Genomic DNA, 20074 nt, shown 5'->3' on the forward strand with positions numbered 1-20074 from the left:
TTTTTTGGTCTGTTAACAGGTTTTTGATGATTGTGGATATATTGTCATCTGTGAAAAAAATAATGAACTACGTATCTTAAAAGAATACTGTTGTTTCTGTGCTGTTTTTAATGTCCCTGCATCACCTTGAATCTCAGTCCGAGTATGAAATATGATAAAGAAATAAATCTATTTTTTATTCACTGTAAAAAGTCATGTACATTTTACAGGTAGAAGATTGAGGAGATAAATGTCTCGTAAAATTGAATTTGAATCAGCTCTAATCTTCTTCATTTGTAATGTTCAATTGAATTGGATGTGATGACGTTGATTTGCTCAGTTTTGCGCATTTCTGCTGATCACTCATTCAGTCCTGGAGCCCATGGAGCCACACTGAGTGGCCCCTGCCCTGCCCACTCTATAGGCTCCACCGGCATGTGACAGACGTGTGTGTGTGTGTGTTTGTGTGTGCGCGTGTGTTTGTGTACGGGGAACCCTACCTGCCAGGAGCTGGAGGGGATCTCTGCGAATTTGCCCAGTCCCCCGAAGGTGTAGCACCGGTACATGTGATCCAGGGACTCGGAGCAGTGCCACAACAAGCCGAAGCTCACGGAGTCCTTGCTGTGGTGCTGGGGCTGCTGGTGGTGGTGGAGGCTGTTCCTCAGCTGGTCCTTGACAATCCACGCAGGAGATATGAAGCTGAAGCTGCACACGGCGACCAGAGCGGAGGAGAGGAGCACCCAGAAGCAGCCCACGCAGCTGAACATGGTGGCGGCGTGGGGCGCAAAGCCCGGAGACAGACCCGACCGATCGATCCCGAACCCGGCTTCTTCTTCTTTCTTCTCCCGGCCCAGGAGCGAATGCATTTGGAGTTCACGCCTTCAGGAGCGGGACTTCAACTTCAGCGCCCCCGACCAGCAGCTGCATCGGCACAGAGACTAGAAGAAGGGAAACCGCTGGATGTCCGCAGCCGCAGCCTCCAGAACATCTGGCTCAGAACACAAACAAACCACTGAGGGTAGAAAACATCCAGAGACACATCAGCGAGAGGAGTCAAGTCATCCGGAAAGCAGCGCGCACAGAGCTGACTGACAGGCTGCGTGTTCCTGTCACACCCTGAAGTGTGCGCGCAGCTGGAGCAGCAGCGCAGCTGGAGAAGCAGCACACAGCTGGAGCAGCAGTCACATGTGGACACACAGGCACCTGCACCACTGGACTCTCCTCTGCTTCTCTCCACAGTCTCACGCCACATGCACACGGACAGCAGCGCACTGTGCGTAACGCTGTCTGGACAACGTCAAGTTGCTATTGGCTAAAAGAGAGTTTCCGGCTCTGCTTTTCAAAGTAAACCAGCCGGTGGGGGACTTTAAATAATTCTAACTCCAGGGACAATCAATATTTTGTACATATAAATGACTACATCTCAGTCTCAGCCTGTGAAAACAGGCAATAAAGCTTTGTGTGTCTCTGGAGAACTGTGACAAAACTCCTCCAACAGGCCCCTAAAGTTAAATTAAGCTGCACCAAATCGCACACACATTCAAATTAAACCCCTAAACATGCCAACATTTTTTCATCAAGTTCCACGAATCTCTCCCATCTCTCAATGTTAAATAAAGTGATTTAAGAAATCCTGGATCAGCCCTCTGATCCAGATCCATATCTAGGTTTATTGGGTTCCTCCCCAGTACATATTACATCCCTCCACCAAGCTTCATGGTTACCCGTCAGGTAATTTAGCGTAATCTTACAAGCAAACCAACAAAGACATACTGTGTGTGGGAAATGTAGGATCCAATGTTTTTGATGCTGGACCTTTATTTAAAAGATTGGACAAATGTCATAAAACCAACATGTCCTGGTCACAGTAAAACATGGAGATGGATGCACAACTACATTCACTCAATCAGCAACAGATATACTTGTGTCAAGACATCCTTCCCCCTCGTTTAAAATTACTTTTATTCTGAAGGCAACAATGCGTTTCCGGTGTTCTGCACATTGTCTTTTCAACTTGACAGAGCAGGAATCTGACAGCAGGTATCTTCCCACGTGCATGTAACGCTGCTCACGAGCTTTCATGGAGCGATCGAGAAATCACTCCATTAAAATAAAAACAGTATTTGAGATGATTAATTCAACAACTTTAATCTCAGTGTAAATAATCTCAATAAATAAATGAATCAATAAATTAATACTCCTGAGCATCGGGAATAAACTGTAAAAGTTCATATCAGTCGTGTATCAACTGTTGCTGACAGGTAGTAGCATCATCTCTAACCCAATCAGAGCTCAGAACAGGGGCTGGTTCGTGTGTGGGGGGGCGGGGGGGGCGTTGCCTCTGCACGTCTGAAATGAAGAATAAGCAACATGTGGTGAAAGTTATAGAAATGTAGATGATTAATGTTGTATAATATTTATCAGTAATTCATTAACAGTAGGTATAACTGTACATGTTAAATACATCCAACAAAGTCACCGTCTGTTGAATTCAGAGATCGGGAGAAATGCTAGTGTTCTAATCAAGCGCATGATAAACAGCACTAAACTGTCAATAACTAATAAATAGCAGGACATGACGTCAACAGTCAGATCCTTAAAAACAGGAATGAATCGACTGTTGACGCTGCATAGAACTAAAGTGTAACCATGGTGACGTACAGCCCTTGGAGATGAGTTGTATCTTACAGTTGGTGGATGTTGCTGAGCCTGCGTGAGACGAGCTGACTGAAAGTGAACTGAGAAACAATATACTGAGTCACCAAGGTCCTTCCGCTGGTGAACCATAGCAGCACAGCAAATGTCGCCCCCTCATGGCCAGAGTCAATACGAGTCCTCCTATTTAACTGAGCGTTCCAGTCTAACCACATTTTCAACTACAATACTTTTTTGAACGTTATTATTTTTTTTTTAAACAACATCAGCCTATTAACACCATCAACCTTCTGTGTCCACATAACCCTGGCCTGCAGTGGGCTGATAATACAATACCGTACAAACAAAAATGAGGACAGACGGAATGTTTCATAATATCTGTATTTAAATCAAACACAATTTTAAATATATTATAGATTACGTACATGTACATGTCAGAAAACATTAGTGGTACATAGTACCAAGAGTCTTTTCTGGTTCCATATCTTGGTAAGGCTCAAAAGAAATTAAAAAACAAAATAAAAAAGTTGAATTAACTGAGCACACGTTCCAGTTGGTCTGGTTATCACGGATGTTTGTTTTACTGATGCAAGAAAAAAAAAAGCTGCGATCATCATAAAAAAGGACTAACGTTGATATATGGGGTAAACCAGAAAATGTAAAAACATTTAGAACATTAGTTTGGAGTTTTCCAACACAACCGGAGCATTTTAAGTACATTATGGAGTATTTCTTCTTCTTCTTCTACACTCTATGAAGGTGCCAGGAGGTTAACATAGGAAGTCCAAGAACTGTATCAGATCCTCTCGTGTTTCGTTGTCACAGTTCCACATGTTCTACAGTACGAACAGTTAACAGCCAAGGTAAGGACAGCCCATGTGAGGGAGCAGCAAACAGAACTACTCCAGGCAGGCTGAGGGGAAGCAAATGCAAAAGACAAAACTGTACATTGCTCCAAACCGGTGATTTTCCTTCTTCACTAGCTGAGCCTTACACAAGGTTTTCATCTAAAAACAAGGAATGCTTCTAAAAGGTGGGGGTGGGCGTGTCACCAGGGAGTGTGGGTCATTCAGTCTTTGACACGTCCTCCATAGGTCCGAGATGAGACATTGTACAAACGCTATGGCTGCAGCCGCACAGCGACAGTCCAAACGATAACGCTGCTGCTGCTGCTTCTTCTCCTCCAGCTTCATGGTGGAGGTTCCAATCCTGAGGAGCCAAATCCTCCAATCAGACGCAAGCTCTCTGCGCTGCTTTTACTGTTCACTACACATGACCCTTTATAGTGGTATGGAGTTGGAGGCTTCAAACAATTATCTACTTCAAGTTGTCCACTAGCCCATGCCTGAACATTCACACAACTGAGCTCACAACCACACACTCACCCACATCCACACACACACATACACACACACACACACACACACATGCACGCACAGAGACGTGGTCAGGGAGGTGATAGAAAAGCCTTGTTCGCTCTCAGAGTAATGCAGTTTGTTGCAGGGTGAACCTAGAGCCACTTTGTCACTGTCTGGCCGGTGTCCGCAGGGAGTGACGTTCCTTTGGTTTCATAGCAGGTCATAACTGCAGACAGACAAAATGAAACATAAGAGACTTAGAGAAGAGCTGCGGTCACCGGTGCACGGGAGCAGGAATACTGGGCGAGGGGCTGTACCTTGGTGGACTTGCCGGGGCTGTCGTGGTTTGACTGGTGGACGACGTCGTTGACGATCATCTTGGCGATCTGCCACGCCATCTCTTCCTGGGCCTTGAGTCACAATACAATCTTTGATTCAACACAGACTTTTATCTATATTCCTCAATAAATCATAAGTCATGGAGTGACGTCACACGGGCCAATCTGAATGCAATGCCCTTGAGAGGCTCGCTCCGCGCCTCAGAACACTGAATCATTTATGATTATTTTACATTTTGCTGCCTCACCTCATCGGAGTTGCCTTGGACCATTTTCTTCATGGCTTGAGAGAATATGGAGCCTAAATGAGAGGCAGAGGGAAGGAAGGAATTTTACATATTAGTGCCTTTTCTTCTCTTTGATAAACAAAATTTAAAAAAAAATGTTGATGTACATAAAGGAGTCAAAAGAGGACAATAAAAGATAAATACAATAAAAATGGGGATCCGGGATAGTAAGTGGGGGTTATGACTAGGGGCATGTAAGGTTGTAGCTGCTTATTCCATTGAGACCAAGTCCAGTCCCTTAACTGAACAAAATAATAGATGTAATAAGAGGGGGATTTATAATATTTTGCATTAAGTGAATAACGTAAACATTTTGAGGATGAGGTTAACTCTTTGTGTAAGAAGAATAATCTGTACTAACAGATTCTGTGCGTGAATATGCAGGGACAAGATTTTCAAAGGGGAAGCTTTCCGGTTTCAGTTTGTTGTTTAACCAATCACATTTGAGGAGCAAAAGAGGAGGGACAACACTGACAAAATGCATCTGTTTGCTAACTTATCTGGTTTCAAATGCAGATAGCTGATTATAGAGATTAGAGAAAAGCCATATGGACCTAAAACATTTCCAAAAATCATCACTGTTTGTGTTATGTGAGGACAAACGTTCGATGCGTTAGTGTGAGTGTGATAACAGAAACCAGTTGGACAGTAGACAGTACGGATGGTGGAGTCCTGGCTCAGATCCTCGCTGTTTACACCGGAAGCCCCAAAATATTGGCCACTGAGTTTCACAGCCTCTGAGTGATTTTCCTCAGAGGGAATATATTTAAATATTTCAGAAGACAATACGCTGTAAGGAGAATAGACGCAGCCACTAGAGGAGGTTTATATTCATGGGCACAGAGTAGGTGCTTTTCATTGAATGGAGGAACCAGATAAAATATGACAGAGTGAGGGCGTAGATACACAGAGAGAATATTGATATGGATGAAGGTAGAGGAGAGAGAGAGAGAGAGAGAGAGAGAGAGAGAGAGAGAGAGAGAGAGAGAGAGAGAGAGAGAGAGAGAGAGAGAGAGAGAGAGAGAGAGAGAGAGAGAGAGAGAGAGAGAGAAAGGAGTCTCATTGTATCGTGCCTTTGGATTTCTTCACATCCGGCTCGGGCTCTGCCTCCCTGATAAACTGGCCCAGCTCATTCACCTTCCCGAACGTCATCTTCCTGAGCAGACAAGAGGAGAGGAGACGGGTGAAGACAGCACACAGAGCTAATGGGACAAAGCTGAGCCTCAGGCACACGCAGCAGCATTCAAACACAACTGTTAATGTGTATCCATTCCATCACTGCAGTTTCAATGGAGGCAGGGGTAGTCAAAAGGGACCCCAGCTTTCAACAAGATTATTCTCTTGAGTTATATTTGTAGAGGATTTTTCCAAGCACACTCATAAAACACTTTGCGGCAGAGTCAATAAAAACCAGATGGATACAAGCATTGAATTGAAACGGCAGTGAGAGCAATCTCAAGTCATAAAGAGGAGGAACATAAAAGAAAAGGCAAACAAAAACTAATATGGGGGGGGGATAGCGAATTTAAGATAAATAAGACCACGTTAAATCTGTTAAAAGTACATTTTGGGGATGTGATTTAAAATACCAAATCAGTGTTTTCTAATATTTTAACCAATCAGACACAAATCACATGAGGTTTTCTCCTTTGAGCTGACCTCTTTATAAAAGCAAACCAGAGGTTTTGGATTGATTTCTGATCGTTCAGACTGCCACTGGCTCTCAGACCTGGTATACACATCCGCCTTGGGTGATCCGATCACAAGTGGTCAGCTCTAATTTCAGGTTTGAACACAACCAACACCTTTTTTTGCTGTGTTCTAATGCAATTGCGTCCTGAGCCACATAATGAAGGCCCTCCCACTCAGCTGACGTCTCTGGCCCACGACAGGTTAAACAGCATTTTTATGCTACTCAATCATTGAGGTCACAACATCAACAATGATCACTACATACAGATTGACACTTTTCTTAAATTGGTCGAATCTTTCTTCACAGCTGCGCACATTTATTCTTTTAGTCGCTCCTGACTCGGCTCGCTCTCACCCTCTGTCTCTTTCTCTCCCTCTCACAGCGATACAGACACAGTCATCTATAAACTCAAACTGGGTAAAAGCAGCCTAACTCTCTTTGTGTTTATTTGCATAAAGGTGAGGGAAGTGAGATGCAATCAATAATGGTGACAGGAGACATATTTAATACAAGGTGTTAAAAACATACTTAGCTCTATCCACTTGTGATCAGAAGTCTCAGGACTGATGCTAATACCAGGTCTGAATGGCTCTCGTTCATTTCCCCACTACATGATCCCAAGTGGGTGCAGCGTTTTAAAGGGGGATTGGCTTGATCTCTATTCTTCTGATGACTTGTATTCACCCACGTGACAGGAAAGAGACATTGGACACACAAAGCTCACCCAGCATACGGCCGCTGGTACAAGGATTCTGGGTCCAGGCTGGCGATGTCCACGGTGATCGCCTCATCGAAGTTTTTAAGGATTTTTATCGCTGCCCTTTTGGCTCCCTGCTGTAGGGAAGACACCATGAAGAGAACGTTAAGCTACGTTTCAGGTGACTTCCTTTTTTTCCTCCTCAGAAGACAACTAAACCACATGATTGATCATGACCCTTTGGTATTAACAAAAAAAATATCTTCATCATTCATGTAATGAGGTGGAGCAGGTCTAAATGTCAGCAGACAGGGGAACATCCCCTCAGGGGTTGAAGATGTGGGTGAAAGTTTAGGAAAGGGTCACCTGTGAGGCCTCGTTGACATTTGAACCCGAGCGGTTGTTGTCCGCGAGCCCGCTCTGACCGGGGGCGCTGACATTCACAAACTCATCCGCCCGCACCGAGTTGATGAGGTCACTCAGGTATTTGTAGTAAAGGTTGCAGGACAGGAAGCCTGGCATGTAGACCTGAGCAAATTCAAAACAGGGTGAACTCTGTTAGAAAATGAGGAGCTTCCTTGGTTAAAAGTTACAAGGGTGTGTTACTGACCTTTATGTTCTAACAACACTGTTGAGCTTTTGTTTCATTATTGCAACACAGGTGCATTTGTCAGTGACTTAAAATAAAAAGCTTTAGGATCCTATTTTAAGGTTTCTGCAGCGTTCAATTTAAGACTTCTTAGGCTTATATTGATTCAAATTTGTCAAACACGACAGATATGAAGGAATGTCGGAGTCCAAGAATTATTTACACGTACACAGGTGAAGATAAGGTAAAGTAACCTGGGAGAGAATAACCCTGGAGTCGAAGATATTCTCTTAGGCTAGATCAATACTACTACGTTTTCATTCAAGAGTTTGAGAATGTTTCATGCTTTAAATGGCGAAAAATCTTAATTGAAAGCTTCATATATCTGTGTTATACTGTGTTGATGTTAACATAGCTGCATAATTCGTTGTATCTTAAAAAGGAGTACAAAAGAGGTCCCATGGTAACTGTTAAAAAGCCTTTGTCTGGTCTCTATCGGAGAATCTGACCTTCTCCATTGTGGTCCAGGCCTGTCGGAGTGGAGTGGTGAAACAGTCGGGGAGCGGCCCTCCCTCTCGGCAGATATTCGACTCTATCTCCATCCGCACAGAGTCGCCGAAGCCCAGAGGGTTTGTGGCTTGGAGTGAGAAATACCTGAAGAGGCAACAGAGCGATGATTACGATTCGAAATCACTGCCAAAATCACAATTACATTTTAAAGAGGCTTCAAAAAGCAATATCTTAAAATGTGATTCATATTCATTCATTCCATATAAAGGACAGAGGGTGTTGTGTGGCGCTGGAAAACTTTGATGCTGGAGAAGCAGGTCAGTCGGTTGCTTGAGTGCATTTCTGAATCACGTTATTAATGAAACAAAGGCCAAAGTAAAGCCTCAGGGATCGCAATTAAGAAATAAGAGGAGAAAGAATTATGTGTGTGCTTTGTCATCTGTTCTGTATTATTATAGATAGTGTGTGTCCTATACTAAGCTTCAGTAGACAGAATAACACATTAATACGATTTCTAAAGGCTGTAGACGAATCATCCAATTAAAGACTGGGCATCAATCATCAGTTAATTAAGCTGAGTTAAGAAAATGACCTTCACCTTCTGATTACAATATGATTAATATATAAAATACTGGAGACAAATATTATCCACATGCAAGAAAATAAAATAAAGCAAGTTCAACTAAGTCTGCCTTCCTTCGTGTTACCTGGTACCAGGCTAGTATTATAGGTGCATTCAGGTGATTCAAACATACAGAATATGATCAGAGATAAAAGAGTGATACCCGTGGGACCATTGAGCCTCGATAACAGCATACGTGAGCAAAATGTCAATTACACAATCAGAATGGAAGCAGCAGATGTGAAACACTAAAAGTGATGAACAGATATTTAAGTATGGAGAATGTGGAGTTTTACAAGGCCTTTCGCTTAAAATGTAATGAACTATTATAAATACTTAATGCACATTATAAAGTTAAAATTGGTGCAAAACTTTTCTCTGCTGCCAAAGCAGGATAGGAGCTAATTAGTGAATTGCCAAGTTGTTGTTTTTTTTCACAAGAGACAACAGAAGACGAATTAATTAACAATTTTCATAAAGTCTTTCTAAATGGCAGTGACAGAATGAGTGTAAAAGCATCAGCAACGGTTTAATGAAACAGGAGCAGCTGATGGAACACCTACTTGTCGTAGAGGATCATGGCGTCATTCTGCGCCTCCTGGCCGTCATACTGGCCCTTTTTATCTGCTAGTTGGTTCTGGAAGTTGTCTGCTGCCAGCCAGAACTGCAGAACATTCATCGCCTCCTCCTTTTCCATGTACTACAGGGGATGAGAGCGAGGAGCAAATACACAGCCAGCGTGTTTTTAAGATGTCAGTGTTTCTTAATTAAATTTGACACTTTATTTTTAGATGGTTGGACATGGTCTTCCTGATCCACAGAAGACCACAACGTTTCCACACTGAACAGCATATTTGATATTTTCTTAAACCTAACCAAGTAGTTTTGTTGCCTAAACTATGACTGAAAATGGAATATAGGAAAGCAATGAGGATATTTGGGTAAATTCAGTCTCAAAACAAATCATTATCATCTTCTGATATAATACAGGGGTTGAACCCTGTGCTGGACCCTTTCAACCAAGACCTCCTCCCCATGCTGACTTTGTTGCTCTTTGTTTATAAACTAGTGCAGTGCCCATTCTATAATCTGTTTGCAAGGGGCTGTTTGCCTGGACTGTGGTAATGCTTCTTTTTGAAACTGTAAAAGTAACTTGCAGTAATTGAGCCGCAGCAAGTAAAGACCAGCTGCTGGACTCCATAGAACCCTGAAAGTTCACCTGTTTAATCATTTTATTAACAATAATGATAATAATAATAACAACAATAACTTTATTTGTATGCCACTTGTCTAAACGAGGTAAATGTGCTTCACACAAAAGACCATGATCTGAATCATAATCTGTATTCCTAAAGCCTTTCTGCTACAACGTAAATTTAAATAAATGCCTGATGGTAGCAGATGTTTAGTAACTCACCCGGATAATTGTGCTTATTACGAAGTGCATTGCAGCAGTATTTTTTCACCCAGTGAAAACTTTTTTTTTGTATCAACACAGCTGGTGAAGCCTAAACTACAGTCCACTTAGGGAGACATTGAGAGTTCCAGTATGGCTGGAAATAGCTGAATAGAATATTCTCCCCCAAGTGCACATATTATCAACACGCTCTTCAAACAATAAGTGTGGATATGTTTTTGTGATGATAAATACCGGAATGCAATTAATAATGTTCTGAGAGCCACTGAGCTCACTCACCTCAGAGAAGTAGAAGAGCGCAGACTCACAAAACAAGATGTCAGCCAGGAACACAGAGCCACTTGTCAACACTTCAATCTGGTATTTACAGAAATGATGGCTCCGCAGGAATTCACAAAAGTGCCTGGAAATGAAAGGGCAAGTGGAAGATGAGAGCAGCTGCTACTGTGGATGTCGAGGTGGAAAAATGACAAAAGAACACCAGTGTCGCTTTAATGTCAAGACATGGTGATGAGGAGATGTGATGTATTAACTCCTCTGCATAATGAAAAGACACACACTCACTGTTGCTCCAAGATGGCGAACACTAACGACTGTGCAATAACGAAGCAGTTTGGGTCCACCATGCCATCCTCTCCGCATATCTTAGCTGCACAGAGGAATGACCGAATTAATACTACACAACATAATACAACAGCATACAATTAAAAATGTGGTGATTGGATTCCTACTGGCAGCATCGGTATCTTACCGACTATGTCATTTCTGAAGGGTTCTGTGACGGGGATGGGCCTCACGGCGTCTGGAGAGATGAACTTGGTGAAGATGGTGACTGCATCTTTCTCTATACCTGAAACACACAGAGGCAAACAGCTGATCATCCAGAAGAGCAGAAACTTTTAAAGAGGGAAAAACTGTTTTTCTCAACCATCCCCAGGCAATAGGCAACTTTCCTTCCAAATGTAGCACAGATATTAACAAAAGGTCCAGAATCACCCTCAGCGCAAAGAAATTACAAATTAATGATTGTAGAAAAGGAGGGCAAAACATATAAATAAGTAAAGGAACAGCAAACTTCATCTTCACAATTATTACATTTACCAGAGGTTTGAGTGACACATTTTTTATATGCGTCATAATCTATTCACCAAGTCTGTTTCAAGGGAATTATATATTTCTATTATCAGGTGAATCCAAGCACATTTACTGTATCTTTACTTTCAGCTACTCAAAACTGTCAACAATTTAAACATCTTAATTTAAGTCAATCGATGGAAAGCTGCCTTTCATTATATTTTTCCTTTGTGTCCTTTGAGTGGTTGTATTGATGTCGTATTAAAAGTACAATATGCAACTTCTGCCACTAGGGTTTCACAAGCAAACATTAACAAAAGACCTAATTTGACAACATTGTGGAGCAGCGTGGGATTATGGGAGTTGTCTTGACCACCATTGGCCAATGAAAATCGACCAGACGTGTCTCAGGCACAAATCATGTTCATGGATGAGGTCACTTTGTAAAGATTAATTCATGTTACGCAGCAAAAAGCAATGAATGATCCAATATGAGTGACCGATACAAACAGGGGAAGGAAAAAATGGCTAACTGGTTAAAAGAGTGTTTTTCCATCAGAGGTTCCAGCAGAGATGGACAAAGTTTGAACATTGTTGAAAAAATTTTGGATAATTTAAATACACAAGTTAACTAAATGTATAATATAGGTCTATTTGTTGAAATATTGTGAAACTTTACTTTCTGCATTTAAAACATCCCGAATGAATGTAAGAAATTCAATATTTGTGTAAACATTATAATAATAAAAAGGATGAATTAAAGCAGACTCACTTTTCATGAGCTTGTCAGACAGCTCCTTCAGGGTGCTGTTAGACTGCACCTTGTAGGGAGTCCCCGTCCTGGAGGAGGCCTGCCCGCTAGGTGTGTCTGCTCGGGGGGTGCCTGGTCTCAGGCCAGCCTCCGTGCTGGGGGAGTCCTGCCACTCCGATGGCACCGTCGGACGTTCGGTGCTACTATCCCGCGAGATGGCATTGGGTGTGTGAGAGGCCGCCGCTGGGAGCTCAGAGCCATCTGGCGAGGCGGGGACGGGCTCGGCCAAGGAGCTGTGTTTGACAGAATTCAGACTGTGTGCTCTGACTCGCGACCAGCTGGAGGAGCGGAAACTCTCGGCCTCCAACCAGAACCGAACCAGGTGGTCTGCGCCCTGCAATTCCATGAAACGCATATAGTGAGGAATCGCCACATTGTCCCGCAGGACCTGGTCCACCGTCTTGGATAGTCGAGAGCGGGTCTCCTGCGGCTGATAGTTCACACTGGAATGACCTGAAACAAACAAACAGACGCACAACTGAGCGATCAACTTAGAAGACATGTGTTTTAGAAATGTACATTGTAGACTTCAGGAGCATATTCATATTGTCAACACTATATCTCTGGTCATACAATATATCACATTTAAAGATATGGAATATTGCATTTACTTTGATGCTTTATAGAACTGCATAGAAAAAAATGCCATCACTTTGAAGTATTTGTATACGAATGATCTGAATTCAAAATAACTCTTAAATTATAAAACGAAAAACTATTTAATACTAGTATTTTGTGTATTTCATGTATTTTAATCAAATCTATAATTACAGATTGAATATTAGCACTGATGATTGAACAAGATACATTGCTGTTAACATGAGATTTCCACTGGCTTTAAATTCACAATGGACAGTCAAATATAACTGCAGACTGAGCACCACACTTTCCAATAATTTACAGCTTTCAATTTTCCAAACAGATGGAAGAGAGAATGTGCAGCACATTGATGGGAGCTGGCACAAGCAATGGAAGATAAAAGGTGGATTTTTCTCAGTTGAGCTTCTTAAAATTTGGTGCAGGCTGAAGGCTGACGTGAGCTGAATTCAAACACAGGGATACTTATATTTGAATTTCTAGCTCCCCGTGGCCTTAGACTATGCAATTTCACAAATGATTTAACCCAGACAAACTTTTCAGAACCACAAAGCAGCAGCATCATGTGTCCTGACCGTGGTGTCACTCGTGCGAGTATGAGGTGGTCAGCCGTTGACTGTTTCTAAACATTTGAGCACTGGGGGAGAAACCTGAATCCTGTAAGGATGTTGCAATATTTGGTTTAACTGAAATAATTATTTTATGTCTGAATAGCATCCGGCAACCAGGAGCACTGCTAGCACAAACACATACATAAAATCAATCCTAGAAGACAAAATAAGCAAGGGAGCGTGCTCACAGACGACAAACCCAAAACAGATTATGATTCAGAGCTCATCAGCTGTAGTTGGACTGCAGCGTGGGCTGACGCTTTGTGCTTTTGCGTTTGCTTTTTGAAAACAAAACGGTGGTTCATGTTGGCTTTTCACCTTCCTCCTTGAGATGTTACAGTCAAGGCCGCCTGAATACTGAGCACTGCTACTCTCAAAACAACCAGTGCAAAATAAACTACTATCAGGACATCACCATGGAAACCATGAGATTAATGTGGTTCTCACTGCCAATCTACTGATAAGTCCACTAGCCTCAGCTCATATTTAAACTGCTACAGCTGCCTACAAACTCACATTGAAACTTGTTATCACTTGTGCCCAGCGAGTTCAACCCAGACCATGTGGTCCGGGCTGCAGCACAGGTTACTCCACCTCAGGTCTGACTCACGCCAGGAATTCTCTGGACAACTCGCTCGTACAGTTCCTGTCACTGCCGTCATTCAACATTTCAGCCACACTGCGCATCATGGCACCCGGCATCCATGCACAGAATCTAATTTTAGATCCCTTCTGATAAAAGGGAGGAGCCGTTTCTTCAGCACATAACCACATTAGAAGACTGCAAGGGATATGTCAGCCTGATTGACGCGCTTTGGATTGTTTGGCTGCTCATTAAAAAAAAACTGATGCAAGACGTCACACGAGTGCCTCACACAGGATTAATGGACTGTTTGACACTTGCACAAGACGGTTGGTTTGTGATGCAAGAGTTACACTCAGTCAGTGAACATTACTACAAGAAACCTAATTATTCCCCATAAGGTAAATAGAATCTGACATCTAATTTTCCATCTATAACAGAAACTCAGAGAAACTGAGATAATTACAGAGTTATTAAGTGTAATTATCTAATGTTTGATTAGTCCTTTGCATATTAACTAAATCAAAATTTAAATTCAGTCTCTGTACCCAGATCTCCAAAGTGCGCAGCTTCCATGTGGCTCGGTTGCTTCTTGAGGATGGCGGTGCGGCCGCGGGCGAAGGAGTCCATGTTGGCAGAGATGGCATTGATGGCCACATGGCTGGGCCCCGCAGCTTCCTGGATCGCATGGTTCCTCAGTCCTAACGATGGAGAGTCCGGGTTGACTGGAGTTGGGAGTGGAGGACGGGGGATGGCAAAGGAAGAAAGAGAGCACAGCTATGTTAAAGTTCTGAGTGGACTGGATGAAAAACATCAGTGTGACTTCATGAAAAGGTCTTTTTAGTGTTTTTTTTTTAAAGAGTTACTGCTCAGAGGCCTCAGGATGTGGGATGCTGGAGACAACAGTGCATGTGTTTCTCTCGATAGTTCAATTTTGTTCCTTGTGACTACATAACTTCAGGCAAAAAGCGGTTTTAATCCCCTAAGATGTTCAAATATCTGTATCACATCTGGGCAAGAGTCAAACATTTCACTGATAATCATTACAATATCTGATATGAAATACCCAATCATATCATAAGTCCTTAAACAAAGGATTATTAATACAACAACATAGTGAAACACTTTCATAACCTTATTACCCTGGTAATTATGAACTCACCTCTATTGACTTTAGCATCAGTCACTTTCTCAGGTTCTTTGCTTTTGGCTGTGAGGGAGAAAGATGAGAGCAGGATTGTAACGGGAGAAGCAAACAACATTTTGATTCACAATACAGGGCAAGATGAACAAAGATGAGATTGATAGAGGGTTAAAGTAAAGGGGTTATTAGTGTGATGTCACCGGAAAGACTCACATTACACATTATATAGATAGATAGATAACGACAGTGAGGAAAATAATACAAAGCAACAGTGAAGATAAATAGGGAGGCTGAGGATGTTTTTACACTGGACGTCAGCGTTTGTGACCTTGGTCTCAGCTCTGGTCTGTCAGACAACATACACCTGAAGCCGTCTACAACTCAGTGGTTGTCAATGAAGTTGTACATGGTGACACTATTCCTAAGCTCTGTGCCTGGAGGCTCATCAGACTGACTCACCATTCATATCTTCAGATCAAGCTATCAGGCCGAGTATCAATTTCAAACACAATACAAATTGGACTGAGGGAGGCCAGGGAAAGGGTAAGAAGATGCTCTTTCAGAAAGACAAACTGGCAATGGTAGGCTGTCACAGAAAAGGGCTGTGACTTTTAAATAGACCACGGCCCAACAACCTCTGCTGCACAGATCTGAAGCATCGTACATGAAAACACTGACGGTCTTTGTTCTAAATAAGTGGTTGTCAAACTTTTTCTCACATTCCTCCCTTCAGAAGTTGCAAAAAGTATTAACCTCCCCAACTCCACAATTTAGTTTATCTATCATTAACAATGATAAGGGAAGCAATTTGTAAAAAAAGGAGCCAAATTAAGTTTTAATGAGGTAAAGGTCAACACGTGACAGAATCAAACTATTTTGGTATATCTATATTCATCCATGCCCCCCATGCAGTGGCTCTATGCCCTCAACTTTAAGAAACACTGTTCTAAGTTAATTCATTCATCAATCAAACTATTTTTTTGGATTCATTACCAGCTAACCCTTTCCCAAAGAAAAACCTCTCTTCCTGTCAGTCGTGTGAGTATGTTTGTGTGTTTGTGTGTGTCATCTCAGTTGAGAGTATTACAAGAGCACTCTCAAATAATTCCTCCTTTTGGGGCCCTGCTGTGTCAGCTGCTTTCACAAGTCTAGCCTCAAAGGAGGGAAAATACTAATCTCACTGTTTTTAGAAGAACAAAAAGTTCCGCCGGATTTCCTGAAGAAACACAAGTAAAGTTCAACTGAAATCCATGTCACAATCACTGTCTCTTCACTTATTTCTATCCTATCTGTGCCCTCAAAGCAAGATGCGGGTCAGTAACCTGGGGCAGTGGAGATGTATGTGATGTGTAGAGTGCTTCTTATTTCAACTCTCTCATTGCCTCTCAATGAGCCTCTAGTCTAACACACAGCCAGGCAGTAAATCCTATTATCATGAAAGTAATAATGTCCCCTTTGGATTAATTATTACAGGGATCAGATATCACACTGCACCTACTGGAGTAGGATGTGAGAGTAACAGATGGGGGTTGACTCTGGAGTCAAACAGGTCATTCAACCTTGGCGGATAGATTCCAGTCCCCCTCTCACACCCTAAAATGCCAAGATACTGAACCCCATACTGCTGGCAGTGTATGGTGGATAGAGGAAGTGTTACACATAAAATCACTGAATGTGCGTGTGAATTAGTGAATGGAAGAACTGTACTGTAAAGCCCTTTGATTGGTCATCCAGACTAGAAAGCACAATATTATCATTATGCATTCTGCAACATCAGCTCCACTGGGTTTCAGCAACTTAGCACAGACCCCATGACTTAGAATGAGGCTGCTAAACAATAATGAGCCATTTCTATGAAACACTTTCAATCAGTGGCCATTATATCATTAAGTAGCCTAAATAGTGAAGATTACCCCCTGATCATGTTGCTGGTCCTGCTCTCATTCAATCCAATGATCGGTGCATGATGCTGAGCACTTCGACACATCCCTTACTAGCTGACGCTTCCCGATAAGGCCCTCACATGTATTTTTCTTGCTGATGCCTTATTTACAAACGACGGGGAAGTGTGAGCTTTTTCAGACTGGAGCAGTAAGCAAATGTTCAGGTGAGGCTACCTTAGCTTACAGCTATAGCATAGCTCGGGCTAACGCAGGTAATGCTGCTCATAGGGTGTTTAAAACGGGTTTAAATGTATTTTAAGCAGTCCCCGCGATGCAAGTGAGTTGTTCTGTCAGTTGGCAGCTCCCCCTGACAGATGTGCTGCCGCCCAGGCTAGCACTAGCGTGGATGTGACAGGGAGGATAGAGAGGCCAGCCCAGGCTTAAGCTAGCCGTATGACTGCAGAGAGCAGCGGCAGCAGGAAAACCCGCTTCCCCGGAAACCCCAGCGTCCTCAGCGGCTTCACGCACTACCGAAGCCTCGGTCACATCACTCCGAACTAATCTGGGAGCGGTAAGCCGGGCTCCGTGCGCTGCGAGCCGCCGGTGACGTCGCAGCCCCCCTTAGAGGAGCTGGTTCCTCACCTCTCCTCTTGAAAAACGACATGACGGGTTTCACGCTCCGGACGCTTCCTCGGCTCACTGACACCGACCCGGTTCTCCGCGGCTCCCCTCATTCAAAAGCATCTGTCCCGCACGCTGCCGGCGAGGGAACGGCTTGTGGTCGCGGCCCCGCTGTCAAATCCCAATTCGCTCCAAATCCGAGACCAGTCCAACGGCCATGTTGTCAATAAACGTCCCACTTCCGGGCTGGTGCCGCAGCAGCATTGTGGGAAATGATGCGTTTACCTGCTCTTGTCAGAAGAGGGCGTTGTTTCTGAATGAACAAGTGAGCAGAGGCCTCCGCCAACACTGCTCTCATATTAAATATGGCTGCACACACTCATATTTCAGTACCTTAGTGAGGATTTATTCAATTAACATGTTCTCGACTGGTATTATTAATTTTCCTTTTATTGAAATATCACAATCTGTGCTTTTGGACAGTGGGTGTCAAGAGATGAAACGTAATCGAGTATATTTATTCAAGTACTGCACAATTTAAATATGATGCTACATTAAATTTCTACTTTTTGACTGATTTCAGAATGCAATTTAAAGAATGGGATCTATTGGCAGAAATTGAATATAAAATAATAATACTTAGGTTTTCACTAGTGTTTTTCATCTAAATTGTACCAATTGTTGTTTTCTTTACCCTTAAATGGGTCCTTTATATTTAAATACTTTATATTTACACCTGGAGTGGGTCCTCTCTACGGAGGCAGTCATGTTTTTTACAGAAGCCCAGACTGGACCAAGTAAAAACATTTTGAGTTGTTATGACACCTGAAGGCTGCCACAGGTTCCCTATCATATTCAGCTGCAACATGCAACTTCACCAATACATATCACTAAATTCATCATTGATCATTGAACTTTAAAATACTGAAAATATGATGTGTTTACTGAATATTTTATCTTTTATCTTCTTATATATTAAAGTAAAGTAACTGTGAAGTAGCTTTATTAGTTCCAACTTAACTAATTACATTACTTACTTCTTCTAATATATTAATAAATAAAAAAAGAGTTCATACCACCACTAGGCCCAACACTCTCCTTATGAAACCACATTTACATTCATTAGATCCGGATCTTTATTTGGATTTTCACCAAAATGCATGCATCAACATAACATCAGTGCTCTAAAAATGACCCACTTTATTCTTCATTAAGATCCATTAAAACATGCAGCAACAAAAATGCACCATCCACCAAGTTTCCGGGTAATCCATCCCATTGCTTTTGCATAAACGCATTTACAAACCAATCAAACAACAAACAAACAGATGAAAACATTACCTCCTTGGCAGATTGGATGTAATAAGGTTACACACCCCTGTTAAAATGCTCGGTTGTTTTGATGTATAATCAACTGGAAAACAAACTGAAATCTTTCAGGGAAAAAAAACAATACAATAATGGGGGTTTCATATGTGTGTTCACACTCTTATAAATTGGGACGTGGCTGTGTTCAGAATTAATCAATCACGCCGGCAATCAATTAAAGTGACTCTGATTAACCCCAAATAAAATGATATACATAAATAAATCTGTTATTCAGTTAACTCAGTTTCATCTTACAGCGAAAGCCAATGTCCGCAAAGAGCCTACAATGCATCACAGGGATGTCATTGTTAAAAGGTATCAATTTTTCCAAGGCCTTATAAAACATATCAGTTCAGCTTCTTATTTTTCCATCAAGTCTCCCGAAAGCATGTGGCAGAACGTTATGGTCTGATGAGATCGAGGTTGAATTTGTTGGACATAATTCCAAAAGGCATGGTTGGTGCAAAAACAACACTGCACGTCAACAAAAGATCACCACACCCACGGTGAAGCATGGTGCTGGCAGCATCAGGCTCTGGGAATGTCTTTCTTCAGCTAGAACTGGGGCTTTATTCAAGTTGGAGAGTAGAAGTAGAACTGGGGCTTTATTCAAGTTGGAGGGAGTAATGTTTAGTTCCAAATACCAGTCAATTTTGGCACAAAACCTTCAGGCCTCTGTTCCAAACCTGAAGATGATGAGGAATTTCACCTATCAGCACAACGACCCACAGCATACCACCAAATCACGAAAGAATGGCTTCACCAGATCAAGGAAGATGGAAGTTTTGGAATGGCTCAGCCAGAGCCCATACCAGAATCCCAAATAATGTCTGTGGGATGACCTGAAGAGGGCTGTGCACAGGAGACTGCCTCGCAATCCAACAGATTTGGAGCGTTTTTGCAAGAAAGAGTTGGCAAAGATTCCAAGTAAAGATGTGCCATGCTGATAGACTTCTACCCACAAAGACTGACTGCGTCATAAACTCAAAAGATGCTTTAACAAAGTATTGCTTTCAGGGTGAGCCCACTTATAAGCCAGACTATCATTCTTTTCCCCTTGAAGATTCCAGTTTGTTTTTCAGCTGAATTGTTCTGAATACAGGTCACATTAAAGTTGTAAAACTTCTGATATGATTTATTTTGATCTCGTTTTTTTTACACCACAACAACCTGGGGTGTGTTAACTTTTTATAATCACTGTATTAATACAATGTGGATACAACAGTTAGTTTAACAC

At 42.2% G+C, this 20074-nt stretch overlaps 2 protein-coding genes across 3 annotated transcripts in view; both read right to left on the reverse strand.

The window, feature by feature from the left end:
• LOC133969150 (LHFPL tetraspan subfamily member 7 protein) overlaps positions 1-1205 on the reverse strand; it is a 103956-nt gene extending 102751 nt beyond the window's left edge. Inside the window, exon 1 of the mRNA XM_062405431.1 lies at positions 480-1205. Within this exon, the coding sequence (XP_062261415.1) occupies positions 480-845 (366 nt within the window). The 5' untranslated portion in view covers positions 846-1205. The remainder of the gene's footprint in view (positions 1-479) is intronic.
• A 1791-nt stretch (positions 1206-2996) lies between these two features.
• akap10 (A kinase (PRKA) anchor protein 10) lies at positions 2997-17700 on the reverse strand. 2 transcript variants are annotated; one of them, XM_062406586.1, is made up of 15 exons: positions 17491-17700; positions 14984-15031; positions 14370-14546; positions 11992-12483; positions 10897-10995; positions 10710-10794; positions 10425-10548; positions 9292-9428; positions 8106-8250; positions 7374-7535; positions 7035-7141; positions 5691-5773; positions 4579-4631; positions 4310-4402; positions 2997-4218 (listed from the first exon to the last, which is right to left on the reverse strand). In XM_062406586.1, the coding sequence occupies exons 1-15, from the start codon at positions 17510-17512 to the stop codon at positions 4213-4215; spliced, it is 1833 nt and encodes a 610-aa protein (XP_062262570.1). In that variant the 5' UTR covers positions 17513-17700; the 3' UTR covers positions 2997-4212. The 2 variants fall into 2 exon arrangements, with proteins under 2 accessions (XP_062262570.1, XP_062262569.1); XM_062406585.1 differs by having other exon boundaries at positions 7035-7144.
• Positions 17701-20074: the final 2374 nt, after the last annotated feature.

The sequence above is a fragment of the Platichthys flesus genome, chromosome 15 (assembly GCF_949316205.1).
Source record: "Platichthys flesus chromosome 15, fPlaFle2.1, whole genome shotgun sequence".
Classification (NCBI taxonomy): Eukaryota; Metazoa; Chordata; class Actinopteri; order Pleuronectiformes; family Pleuronectidae; genus Platichthys; species Platichthys flesus.